Source organism: Notolepis coatsorum (genome assembly GCF_963971535.1).
Source record: "Notolepis coatsorum genome assembly, chromosome: 4".
In the NCBI taxonomy this organism is placed as follows: Eukaryota; Metazoa; Chordata; class Actinopteri; order Aulopiformes; family Paralepididae; genus Notolepis; species Notolepis coatsorum.
Genome location: NC_140168.1, coordinates 76,344,318 through 76,358,295, shown reverse-complemented (window position 1 = coordinate 76,358,295; position 13,978 = coordinate 76,344,318). Strand labels below are relative to the sequence as shown.

The 13,978-nt window shown below is 45.8% G+C and overlaps 1 protein-coding gene across 2 annotated transcripts in view; it reads right to left on the bottom strand.

Moving 5' to 3' along the window:
- The window catches only part of dync1li1 (dynein, cytoplasmic 1, light intermediate chain 1), a 30,074-nt gene extending 17,052 nt beyond the window's left edge, over nt 1-13,022 (bottom strand). For both annotated transcript variants that reach the window (XM_084312722.1, XM_084312723.1), the window contains exons 1-7: nt 12,898-13,022; nt 12,563-12,636; nt 9,944-10,060; nt 9,376-9,606; nt 8,520-8,671; nt 8,293-8,386; nt 7,312-7,447 (exon numbers count right to left, since the gene is read on the bottom strand). In XM_084312722.1, the coding sequence (XP_084168848.1) occupies nt 7,312-7,447; nt 8,293-8,386; nt 8,520-8,671; nt 9,376-9,606; nt 9,944-10,060; nt 12,563-12,636; nt 12,898-13,004 (911 nt within the window). In that variant the 5' untranslated portion in view covers nt 13,005-13,022. The remainder of the gene's footprint in view (nt 1-7,311; nt 7,448-8,292; nt 8,387-8,519; nt 8,672-9,375; nt 9,607-9,943; nt 10,061-12,562; nt 12,637-12,897) is intronic.
- Between the last annotated feature and the right edge of the window lie 956 nt (nt 13,023-13,978).

Below are 13,978 nucleotides of genomic sequence, written 5' to 3'. Positions count from 1 at the left end.
TTTTTCTCCCATTTTCTATATTTTCTCCCATCCCAATTTCGTATCATCCAATTCAACCCTCCCCTGTCACGAACGCCGTTTCTTGCCTCCCACAAGCCGGCTGCAATGTGGACTAAGTCATACATAGCACAAGTCCCCTCCGGTACTTGAGGTAACAGCAGTCGCATCTTTTCACCTGCGCAGCTCGATCTCTCAGTGGCGAGGAGTAACGCGTGGGAGGCTCACGCTGCCCCCGACACTTCCTGATTCTACTGCGCAGGCGCACCAACCGACCTGTAGGAGTCGCTGTTTACAACGCCCGATCCCCACCCATCAGTTTCCCACCCCCTAATACGGCCAATGTGTATTAGTATGAACGACCAGCTAAACTGAAAGCAATGTGGAGCGCTGGGCTCGAACAGGCAAGCCCAGCGTCTCCGTCATTCGCGGTGAGCGCCTTGCCCACTACGCCACGTAGCCACCCCTACCTTTTACTATGTTGAACATGTGGTTCAGTTTCACCTGTTCAACCCTGAGGTGCACTGGTAGCAGTCCCACCTTTATGAATTCGGCACTTCCTACATGCGTTCTGGGAGGCACACCTAGTATGTACCGAATAGTGTTGTTTTGCATCACCTGAAGTTTGTTTTTTAATTTAGTCGACAGACCACTGAACCATGCTGCGCTCGCATAGTCAAAATGACATTGAAGCAAGGAGGACACTAACAGCAAGTTCAAAAAGCCTGGTATTCCGATACAGGAACTTGAGTTTGCCTGCACACTTGGATAAAATGTTGGCAGCACTATTTTCACATGAGAGAGACTGCTCTAGTGTAAGTCCTAGGTACTTGACACTAGTTTTACCTGTGACTACTGCTCCGTTACAGGAGACTTCCATGCGATCGACTTTGCCCAATCTCCTTGTTGTGCCAAAAAGGATCGACTCAGTCTTGCCTAGGTGTATGGACATCTTATTATCTATGAGCCACTCTCTAGCACTTTCTAGCTCAGAAGTCAGAGCTCTCTCAATCTCCCGGACATCCCTACCTGGCACCATAAGTGCTGAATCAACTGCATACAATAGTAGTTTACATTTCACAGATGCTGGCATGTCATTGACATATATCAGAAATAATAGAGGACCTAAAATTGATCCTTGAGGCACCCCACATACAATGTCCAGAGGTTCTGATCCGACGCCTGAGTGGGCTGCTCTGAACCCTAACTGGTGTTCATACCAGCGTTTCCGTTATTTGACCGGCAAAATATGTTGAAGTCCGAATATTTAAATCTCTCCGGTCATAATGTCCGGTGAAAATAATTCCTCTAAGCACAATTTTATTATTTGAATTGTATTAAAATAGGCTAAAATTAAATAGCCTATGCGATGAACGAAACAATCATTACATTTGTTTCATTGTTGCTTCACTCTGATAAAGCGCGGATGGCGCCGCTCAGATGTGAATCTTTTTTTCTTTCTTTTTTTGAGCCTGTCTGGCCACCATAACGACAAACGGGTATACGAGCGAGAGAGAGAGATGGCCAAACAAGCTAAGTTTAACAAATATTGCATGAAACCAAGCACAAGCAGGTCTAATAATAATGACAACGAAGATGAGTCTTCTGAAGTCACAGAGACCGTTGATGCCGTGGTGGCTCCCGCGGAAAAGAAACAGAAATGTCGAGCGTTCAGGCCCGAGTGGAAAGTTTAATTCTCCTGGCTGAGGTGCGACATTATAGTCTAGTAGTCTAGCCTCTATGATGTACGAGAGATAACATTGATTGAACGTACACAAAGTACACTTTATTGATTGAACCACAAAGAGCATCCCCAGTCTGCTGCTACCGTTGCGAGCCTCGCAGACGTCCACCTGTTCCAATGGGGATATCAAAGTCGAACCAACCAGACGACCCCGCTGTTCTCGCAGGTACAAAACGGATAGGCACAACGAGAGACGGGGTGAGTGAGTGTTGACATTTTTTAATCATATGCAACGGTTGGTTGACTGCCGTGTCACATAGTAATGCATATTATTGATTGTAACTAAATGTAGGCTATAATGAAATCAACAAATGCGTTACGAGCATGTGGCTCGTCCTCTCTGCATGTGGCGACAAGCTAGCAAAAGAGGCAATGTGATGATCAACTACAGTTTGCTGTGTGTGAAGTTGAACATTATGATATGTGTGACGTGTCTGATACAACGAGGTGAAGCGATGTCGACTCGAGATTCATTTGGGGGTGCGTGTGACAGCTGCTGCAGCGGGAGCCTGCGGGCAGGAGCTTGATGCTGGATTAGCGTATCACACTAACTTGGGAGGCGAGAGATAGTAATTTGATTCTGCAAATCAATTTCTCATTCTTCGCTTGATGTAATTAATACAAATGTCCAATATAACGGAATTCGTTAGCTCATAAAAATTTGATTATAACAGACTTCTGTTTAAAACTCTGACCGGAATTTCTCGAATATGTCCGGGGATAGAAATCTTGCAGGACACCCAGACCGGCACGAATATGTTCTAACGGAAACGCTGGTTCATACAGCAACTTGTTATCTACAAGATACTCCTCAACCTGCTCATAAACTAGATCTCAACTACCTTAGACGTAACTGTCAAAATGGAAACCGGCCTATAGTTCCCAACGTCGGTCTTACAATTCTTCTTAAAAAGGGGGACAACCCTGGCCTTTTTTCTTTTAGTTCAGACGGAAATTTGCCTTGGTTAATCGACAGGTTAATAATATGTGGCCAAGAAGATTAGAGAGAATGGAGAACTCAACACCAGAGAGAGGATTATTTTAGTTTCTCCTTTCCGTCATGGTTTTTGCTTTGTTTCGTTTTCCTGTGATGGACAGCTGTCAATCACTGGACTCTGTGGTTAATTGCCTCATGGTAGGGCAGATGTGTGGGCTTGATTGCACCTGATTCAGTGCAGCTGTGCCTATGGCAGCTGAGTCTATTTAAGTTTGAGTCTCGCAGGTGTAACGGGGAAACCCGTGGGTATATCCACAGTCACGGAAACAGGTGTGTTGACGAGTGACTGTGGCAGTGCGGGCTGGTAAATTAAACTCACTTCCCCATAACAGGGTTAACAGACGCATAGGTACGGTAGTTAGGAGTGAATTCACTTCTTAGTGCAGCGGCCTGTGTCGTCGCCCGCGGACGCGGGAGCCCCCTGTTAGACTCCCCCTCGGGACATTATCATTTAACATCAAACACAACGCAGACCCAGTATGATCCGTCACACAGGGTTAGTAGCTTTCTCATTCCCTTCTGTGTTGGCTATCCTTCCGGTCAGGCTTTGTTATATTAAAGTGTAGTGCTGTTCTCTGTTCAGCATTTCTCTGTAGCCATTCTGGTTTTAGGCTACTGGCTTAATTAGCACTTCATTTTCTAGTAGCTGAGCCTTTTATGTGAGTGCCTGAGTGTGTTTCTTTTCATGACAGTTTTCTTTTGTTTCCTTTTGAACTGTCATTAGTCCACTACTACACATAAACTCCCTTAGTGGAGGTTTATTGTTATTTTAGGTTCTTTGTATGAACTATTATTAGGAGGTGCCTTTGTGGCTTGTTTCAGTTTTTCTATAATACCTCTTTATTGAGTGTTGTCCTGTTTTTTGGACTTGATTTATTTTCTTAAAATACTAATTTTGAGGCTTCCACCTGTAAAGGTTGTTTACGTTTCTCCTTCTCCTTAACACATTGGGTGCCACACCCCCTTCCGGGAAGTGCATAGGCCTTGCCGCCAATTAACCCCATGTAAACGCTCACCTTGTTTGTAGAGCTAAACCTATATTTTATATTATAGCTATGGATCTAATAACATTGTCGATTGTCAGTGGGTTTCTTCCGGTCAACGTGCAAAAAACTGATTATTTTTTCATCTATACATTTCCGTTTTATACCGTGGTGAATACGAGTATAGTGGTAGAGTGATCCTGTGTAATTCCAGGGAACTCCGTCAAAACAGCCCTTTAGTCAAATCCACTTATCACGTTGCCATTTTTCCACCTGATTATCTAATCATCCTGAAATCAACGCTAGATTATTGGTATTATGTTTCCTCGTGCATACATGAAAGGGGGCTTGCAGCGGGGCGCACCTCCGTGCTGTGATCACTGCCAATGGGACACAGCACACACATTTTTTTTGATCCACTTTTTCTCCCATTTTCTATATTTTCTCCCATCCCAATTTCGTATCATCCAATTCAACCCTCCCCGGTCACGAACGCCGTTTCTTGCCTCCCACAAGCTGGCTGCAATGTGGACTAAGTCATACATAGCACAAGTCCCCTCCAGTACTTGAGGTAACAGCAGTCGCATCTTTTCACCTGCGCAGCTCGATCTCTCAGTGGCGAGGAGTAACGCGTGGGAGGCTCACGCTGCCCCCGACACTTCCTGATTCTACTGCGCAGGCGCACCAACCGACCTGTAGGAGTCGCTGTCCACAACGCCCGATCCCCACCCATCAGTTTCCCACCCCCTAATACGGCCAATGTGTATTAGTACGGACGACCAGCTAACCTGAAAGCAAATGTGGAGCGCTGGGCTCGAACAGGCAAGGCCAGCGTCTCCAGATTTCATGGCGAGCGCCTTGCCCACTACGCCACGTAGCCGCCCCGGGACACAGCACACACATATACACAGAGCAATCGCGGGGGAAAAAAAATCAGATCAACGCAAGATCGGTAATATAGAGTCCTTACCTCGTCTCTGATGTAATGCAAAAAAAGTATCCAATTATCTGATCACCATTCCAGATATCCACAGTGATCCTGTCTCCGACGTTATCTGGCATTGCACATGAATGGGCGGGCGGGGTCAGTTGTCCAAGCCATCCCTACAAGCGCTTGTTTTGCCGGAGTGTTTAGGACCTGCCCCCACACCGCAGCTCGGTAGAGAAAAGAAACTACATAGTTTCAAATGGAGTGCAATAGCGGCCGCAAGGTGGTAGGCGGCGGTATTGACCGTCTGCGATCTCAGACACATTCAGTACAGCATGCACAGGCTTCCCCGATGAATTATGAATGGCAATAGCGAATAAAAGAAATACCGAAAAAGAAACGTAGATCTATGTTTCCGGCACTCAGCGGTCGGGCCACAGAAACGTAGAACTACGTGAATGGCACAGAAAGTGTTAAAGGGGACATGCATTATAAATGGCTTTTTTCTGTGTTTAGCATGGTTTTAGAGTAATAGTGGTTAGTATCAATGGGTCTGTGTCTCTAATTACTGTATTGACTCATCAGTCTAGTCTCGAGTTCACGAGATCTTCCCTCACTCAACTAAGCTGTTCTGATTTGACAGTTTTGCTGATGTGAATATAGCACTGATTTGCATAACTAAAGCCCCCTCTATGGTTGACAGCGACAGCAGAGCGAGTGGAAATATCTTCACCTCCTCAAACAGAGCGAGGCAGAGAGCGCATAGTGTAACCCGACACTTCCTCAAACAGGTTTTGACTGCGAGCAGGGAGTGGGCGAGCGAGAGGGGGAGAGAGAGGGACCAGTCTTCTCTCACACACACGCAGCGTTTACACAGTGCTCCGTGCCTCCGTGTGTCCCTCTCTCTCCCTCTCCATCTCTCCCTCGCAGTCAAGCACCAGCATATCACTGTAATATCTTTGCGCATGCTCCCACACGCACGCCCGTATTCCGATCCGTACAATAATAATCACAGGGGTATATATTGTCATGGCTTTTGAGTACTTGATTAGAAATATAAAACAATGATTTTTTTTAAATAAAAGCTTACAGATGTGTTCAATAGACTCACAGGAATTGTGTAAAGTTGCCCAAATAGTGCTAGGAATACCAATGCATGTCCCCTTTAATGTCCGCTTAGCAGTTTAGTGGTTATTCGTTATATGAATAACTCAAGAGTCCCTATTATCTGCTTGTGACCCAAACACCCACAGCACTCACACTTTCATGCTACATAACTTCATTAACAGTGTGAGGAGGGCTGTAGACGTCACATGGTCATTATTCCTCAACGCTAATGATGTATTTGCATTCCCCCCAAAATCATCTTGCAAGCCTCGTTGAGAGTCCTGACCCTCCAAGTTTGAAAACGTACCGTCCTAGAAAACTGGCATGTCTTACAGCAAAGGACAACGTGTTCTATAATAATGTTATTAAGACAATGTGTTCTATAAGAATGTTACTAAGACAATGTTCTATAAGAACGTTATTAACACTATGGGTGCCGGCCAGAAATCCGGAAAATGACTGTGGATTGCCAGCGCTATTTGTCTATGGAGAAATTCCCCTTCTTTGCAGGGCTATAACTTTTTAAATTCTATTGCTACATTGCCATTATTAGGGCCCATTCAAAGTCCTATATGTATTGTTCATTGTGTCCCGGGACATGTACCGAGTGCCCGGAAGCAATACGGCCGTCCAGCAAAACCTCTACTGCGCTTCCTGTTAAGCGATTGCGCCGATCGGCCACCAGATGGCGCTCCTGAACCGCCAGAGAGCTCAGTGGGTCCTCCTGGTGGATCTCAGGCCAGCGGAGGGGAAATATGAATCCGATCGCAGATTTTTGAAATATTGATATAAGGACGCTGTAAAGCGTCCTCCGGCAACTTGAGCATGGCCGGGAATGACGCTTTTAAGCGTTTTCCGGCAGTCAAAGTGTTAAGACTGTTCTATAAGAATGTTACTAAGACAATGTTCTATAAGAACGTTATTAAGACAATGTGTTCTATAAGAATGTTATTTCTATTCTTCATCATCTGTTGTCTTAAAGGAACACGCTAACATTATGGGAAATGTGCTTAAAGCTGCAAGCTAGCATAGCTTAGCACAACTGAATGGAAGTGGATATGGCCAAAAACACCTCTCCCGAAGTTACAAGCTAGGCTAGTGGTCCGTATCCGCTTCCATTAATTTGTGCTAAGCTAGTCTAGCTTGCAGCTGGATAGCTTTCTACTGAACGCAGAGAGGAAATTGGTATATATCTTCTTGTCCGACTCTGGAGAAGACGGTAAGCACATTTCCTATAATACTGCACTTGTACTACGACCTAACACACACTTTCTGTAAATAATTGACTTTTATTTTACCTCATTGTATATTTCATTTCATATTACTACTACTTACTTATTGTTACCATTCTTGTATTCATTGTCGTTTCTTAATTGTGCACTATTGAGTCTGAGCTCGAAACACAAAAATGTCATTACCTGCAATGCCCCTGTATTGTTGTTTATTTGACAAATAAAGAACTTGAACTTGTAATGTGTTAAATGTGGACCACACACAAAACACACACTCAAAGCCAGGCTTCCATGAACACAACTCTCTCCTAACAAACACTCACATGAAGACGGCGTCTCTCTCCACCACCTGCGCGGGACAGTGAAAGGGGAAGCCGTAGAGTCTGTGGACCAGGTATTTGTACAAAACGTCCAGGTTCTTCATCTCCTTCACAGACGTGTACAGCAGAGACGCCCCGTCTGACACAGACCCGTCAAGGACCCATGCTGCTGTTTTAGAGGCGGCGCCGATGTACACAGGAGTCAACGGAAAGACGCGTTACATGATCTGTGATGTCAGAGTGCCTCTTTTTTTTTTTTTAGCACCTCCAAAGACACTCGGACATCACAGGACGGGGGGGCAGAGTGTGCGGCAGGGTGAACACGTCGACCACTGGGGCAGCAAAAGGACTGCCTGCTGTGTGTAAGTTCAAACTCAGCCTAGTTAACAGTAAATGCTTACTAAGTTGTGATTTACGCATCACTAAAATAACAGCAGTTGCTCCACAGAGATAAGTTACGACATAACTAAGTAACAACTAAACAGTAGCGGCACGGTGGCACAGTGGTCAGCACCACTGCCTCACAGCACGAAGGTCCTGGGTTGGAACCCCGGCAGGGGGCCTTTCTGTGTGGAGTTTGCATGTTCTCCCTGTGTTAGTGTGGGTTTCCCCTGGGTACTCTGGTTTCCTCCCACACCATAAAGACATGCATGTTAGGCAGGGACTACGGATGAAAACTAGACCATTAGCTAACTCTGGCACATTTACATTGATGCAGAAACTGAAAGTGTTGATTAATGTGCATTGTCCCGGAGTAATAAATAAATAAACTTAAATAATAATAAGTAATCACGGTGCAACCAATTTTACTAGCCGATTTACAAACTATCTAGGAGTTACTAAGCTTCTAGTGTTGACGTTACACGCTAACTTAGGAGAGAACTTTGAAAAATTGTTTGCAACCCAATGCACCCGTTTAGTCACTCTTCAAGAAAACAGCCCCGGAAACAGAAGCACAGGGTGGGGGAGGGGTGTGAAGGATACACTGCAGACAGAAGCGTCTGATGTGGGACTGGATGAAGTCCAGGTGCTCGTCTCTGTAGTCGTGTTCCTTCTCCAAAGTGCTGATGGCATCACACTGAGGACAGACAGGGAAGACACACCGATAAGAGGACGGATGTGTGTGTGTGTGTGTGTGTGTCTGTTCTTGTACTTCTATCCTTGAGTACATAATGTCCCCGCAAGGATATATAAAAGTGAGGTGTGTGTACCTTGGTGCAGACCACCACCACCGGGACGCCCAGGTTGTGTGTGAGTGTGTTGTCTCCCAAGGGCAGCAGGACGCTCTCCTCCTCCTCACTCCTCCTCTGGGGGGCGCTCTCCTCACTGCCCGGCTCTGTGTACTCCTGGAACTGTTTCACCACTACACACAGACATTTCATTTTCAATCCATAATTGACCCTATCCTTAACCCTGACACTAAAATAGCATGTCAAACTAAATCAGGACATCAAACATATCCTCATTTGACTGCCAAATCAGGAAACCTCCTGATGTCGTGGTGTAACTATTCTTTAATGAAAAGAACCTCTGTTTGAACTTAGCATGCCCACACCATACGCATATGTACGTACACACACACACACACACACACACACACACACACACGGTCGGAGTCAATTCACTTTCAACACAACCTATTCACAATGTTAATTGAAAGTAGGGCTGCCCCCTCTCAGTCAATTGGCCCTATCTCAAGCCCCAATCATCCAATCACAACTGTTGCTTCCCTTGACAACCTGTTTGTCCCGAGGGAAGCAACGGTTGTGATTGGAGGATCATTCACACACCGACGCTAAAGGCAGCCACGCAAGGCGCCAACCAGCTCGTCGGGAGCAGTCAGGGGATAAATGTCTTGCTCAAGGACACCTCGACATGAAGCCGGGAGGACCGGGAATCGTGCCGGAAACCTTCAGATGACCTCCTGAGCCACTGTCACACCCAAAATAATAGAACCTCTCTGCTGAGTGCTATATTTTAAAGAGGTCTTTCTGCACGATCGCATGGGGGGGGGGGGGGGAGAGAAACACAATTTCAAACGTTTGTCGATCTTCCCGCGTGACTCACGTCTGTGTTCCAGCTCCCGCAGCGTTTCCGGGGCAACGCGGAGTTTGTCGATGTGTTCCCGGGCGACGGCGGCCCACTTCTGGAGGGAGTCCAGCGCATTCCACGGCCGAGACATGTCCACCGTCACCAGGAGCAACGAGTCGCCCACTGCGTCCACCGGCACGGCCACCCCCTGGAGACCCTTGTGGTAGAGGTCCCCGTCCAACACCCACGCGTTACATCTGGTCTGGTCTGGTAACGCACACACACACACACATATCAGAAATATAACCACAAGAACGCACACATGCATGCATTGCACACACATACAAAGACAGACTCATCAGAGAAATATACAGAGAGAAACATGCGCACACACACAATTCTGAAATATGCACAGCAGTATAAACACACACACATACATACACATTAGACGCATGCAGCGCACACACAAACACAAACTCTAGAGAGATATCATAAACATGATGCTTAGATTACTCCGACAACATATTCATACCGACAGGACAAGCTTACAGAGCAGCTACCAGTCAAGTTCAACACATTGACATTTGAGTTCTAGGGAGGTTACCATCAATGTCGTCGTCATGGACACTGAAGTAGAGGTATTCCAGGCCACGCCCTTTCATGTACTCTTCAACCCCCTGTAGCTTAGCAACGAGGGTGGTCTTCCCCGAGCCCACCTCACCTACACACACACACACACACACACACTTCAATAAACACTAACATTCCCTAAAAGCAAACCTGATAATAATACACAATTAATCATGATACAACCGTACATACAGGTCAATACACTTATTTACAGTGTAGAACATTGTACATCCTTTCAGGAAAATCAAAAAACAGATACAGGGCCAGTGTTTAGAATTGGGGCGCTTTGACACCTACGTTAAGTTTGTTGCAGTTTTTATCGGTTGGGTTATGTTTCACATTGACAACCAACAGATGAATCACACTCCGTAAAACAAAGCCATGTGATCCCGCAGGTCAGGCTTTTGGAATCCTAACGAACACGTGCAAACTAAAAATATTCTTGCAATCTCTACTTTGGCTTGCTTGCACAAGTGTTGTTGTGAAACATTATACGTTTTCCGATTCACTGCCTGTGATTAATTATGCACTACTGTCCAGGCTACTGGCACCTGAGTTATGCATGCAAGGTAATTGTTTAGTATCCTGCCGACTTGTCGTACAGAACTTGTAAGTCGCTTTGGATAAAAGTGTCAGCAAAATGTATCACATTATTATAATTTTTTTTAATTACCAGCAGCATATATAATCTTGTGTGATGATGAAAAAAAAATAATCACACATTTGGAATTGGAAATAATGAAGCTGCCCAATCAGCTTCATTGAATGCAAGATTTTGGTCAAACAGCGTGCAGTTGTTTGGTGCGAACCCAAGTTTGATTCCGGTGTTCACACCAATTCCAACGACATGCATACTGGGGGATAAACGCTCCAGGGTTCGGTTCCACCAGACAGGTGTGAAAGAGCCTTTAGACTTTACACTGCAGCATAGTATATAAGCTTGGATGCTGCAAGGTGATGTGGACACTGGACAGAGACCTGATCCAAATTCTGAAAACCGCTCCACCCACTGAAGCAAATACACACAGAGAAAGAGAGAGAGGCAGCTGACCCCATCAATGGCTCCTTTGTAAAGCACTAGTTGTCAGAGGTAGGTTAGCATCCGGATAGCCAATGGCATTACTTCATTGCCAGAGCTACTGGCTGGGTGAGGTGCATGATGGGAATGTGTAAAATCATGTAGCTATACCCATCACATCATCCTGTCAGCTGCACCATCCATACAGGGCTACGGGGACTTATCTCTCTCTCTCTCTCGCTCTCTCTCTCATCCATACAGGGTTAGGGATGGACTGGAGATATCTCTCTCTCTTATCCATACAGGGCTACGGGGACTGGATATCTCTCTCTCTCTCTCTCTCATCCATACAGGGCTACGGGGACTGGATATATCTCTCTCTCTCTCCCTCATCCATACAGGGCTACAGGGACTGGATATATCTCTCTCTCTCATCCATACAGGGCTAGGGATGTACTGGAGATCTCTCTCTCATCCATACAGGGCTAGGGGTGGACTGGAGATCTCTCTCTCATCCATACAGGGCTAGGGATGGACTGGAGATCTCTCTCTCATCCATACAGGGCTAGGGATGGACTGGAGATCTCTCTCTCATCCATACAGGGTTAGGGATGGACTGGAGATCTCTCTCTCATCCATACAGGGCTAGAGATGGACTGGAGATCTCTCTCTCTCTCTCAGCAGCAATATAGCACAACAAATCTAATGTTCTGAATTCTAATGTTTTGAAAGCATCAAAGCCATGGTGACTTGCTTGAGTTCAACTATGAATTATATATTCACAATATATTCTGGATCTGGCACATTTAGGACTTTTTTCTTAATTATTTTTACTTCAATGGCTATGCTTGGTATTAGGCCAGGGCTGCATCCTTCCTCCACCTCTTGCACCATGTCTGCGTTATTGCTGACGAGGGGGGAGATCAATGCATTAGTAACGCAAAAGTCTGCAATTGTTTTTAGACGGTCCGTTGACAGTGGCGAGAAAGCAAGTCCAGATCGATAATAATAGACTACACGCCAATGGTTAGTATGAATCCGTAGCGGCCTGCGGATCGTCCCCGGTGCGTCTTTACCAGGCGCCGGGTGTGAGAGCCGGTGGACAGCAGGGAGGCAGGCAGCCATGCAGTGAGTGTGTCCCACCCACACATCACATAACACTGGCCCGTTCAGAATACACACCCCGACTACCTCCTAAGTTCCAGCATCGTCTCAAAGCAAATTGTTAGAATGACTTGCACGTGTTTCTCACAAGAGAGGAGACAGGGTGTGGACCGATTTGCACGATCATAATAAAATACACCTGTCAATGATAAGCTGACAGCCCAGCGCTCATAAAACCACCGGCTGGCAGTGGCAGGTGACCTGGGTCTGAAAAACAACACGTTTCAAGACAGCAAGTTGAGATGTGAATTGGGCCAGTTAGCGCAATATAGCTGAGCTGAATACTGTAATAAACCCAGGGATGATGATGATGACACCCAGGCTAAGCTATTTAGCCATCAAGGCTAGTAGCGCGTTAGCTTAGCCGGGACACTGCAGGCAGGGAGGGGAGCAGGGGAGAGAGATACCCACCCATGACCAAGACATTTCTCCCAGAAGGTAGCTTTGATCTGGAGTGGGTCGATACTTCGCTCAGGATGGTCGACCTGTAAAAACAGAACAGCATCGTTTTGATTTCGATACGTTGACACAGACGTGGTGGAGTGAGGGATACAAAGACTGCTCGTCCATTCATTGACACAACGACTATGACAGTTGCTAAGCTAGTGCTGCTGCTTTGTCACCATACAGTCAACCTGCTGGACCGCTGCTAGCTAGCTTAGCTGTCAAACCATCCCCTCTGCTCTGCACAACAACAAGCCGCCCGCCATCCAAAACACACACACCTGCCTATTTTCTGTACCCACCATAGGTTCTGGCCATCGTCGTCCTCGGAGTTGGGGTTCTCCAGTGTGTTATTATTGTGTCCAGTTGACGTGGAGGATAATAATACACTCCTCCCTGAAGTCGCCATCTTCGCACAGGCTTGTAACCCGACTGGAAAGCGCCCGGATGTAGCTCACAGTGGCAGCAGCTCGACGGGGCGTGGTCCGCCTCCTTCACAACACTGCGGGGGTCGAGTCGGTGCCCCATAGAAACGGAATGATCTCATCACCAGTAGAGGAGGGGTTGAATCAAGCCAAGTCAAATAGTCTGTAACTGAGCATAATGAACAATACAATACATAATTACTACTATGAATTGAAAATGGGGGACCCTGATGTAAACAAGACAAGCGTCTTTCTCTGGTCTGCATTCCCTTAACAATTGTGTGTATTGAGCCGTACTGTATTGTGCCCATTCTGCAATCTGTTAAATAAAGTATTCATTCATTCATTCATTCATTCATTCATTCATTCATTCATTCATTCATTCATTCAGACAACAGTTTTCAAATGGCCTACACATATCCGTTTCAGATAGAATATAATACTGTCTGTGTCTGTACATATATATATTATATCTGTATATATCCCTTACCTACTCTTACCGCTGGCCAGTATGACTTACTACCATAGTGTCTGTTTATATCTGTATCACTGTACATAATAATACTATAACACTATGAATGAATGAATGAATGAATGAATGAATGAATGAATGAATGAATGAAAACTTTATTTAACAGATTGCAGAATGGGTACAATACAGTACGGCTCAATATACACAATTGTTAAGGGGATGCATGTTGACAGAATCTGGCTATAAGGCGACAATAATGTGGTCAAGAGGCATGGTTTCTATCTTTAGCCTTTGGCGTGGTTTATTCATTCACATGTTAAACAGCAGCAGTACTAGAGTTCTCTGAGAGGCAGGTGGGAAAGAGGTAGAGGGGGAGGAGACATCTCTTTAAATACTCGCCACCTGGTGGTATCATGAGTGGCTCCGCCTAGAGCGCCCTCTAGTGGAAACAGTTATATATGCAGTTAGACAGTTACTTGCAATCCT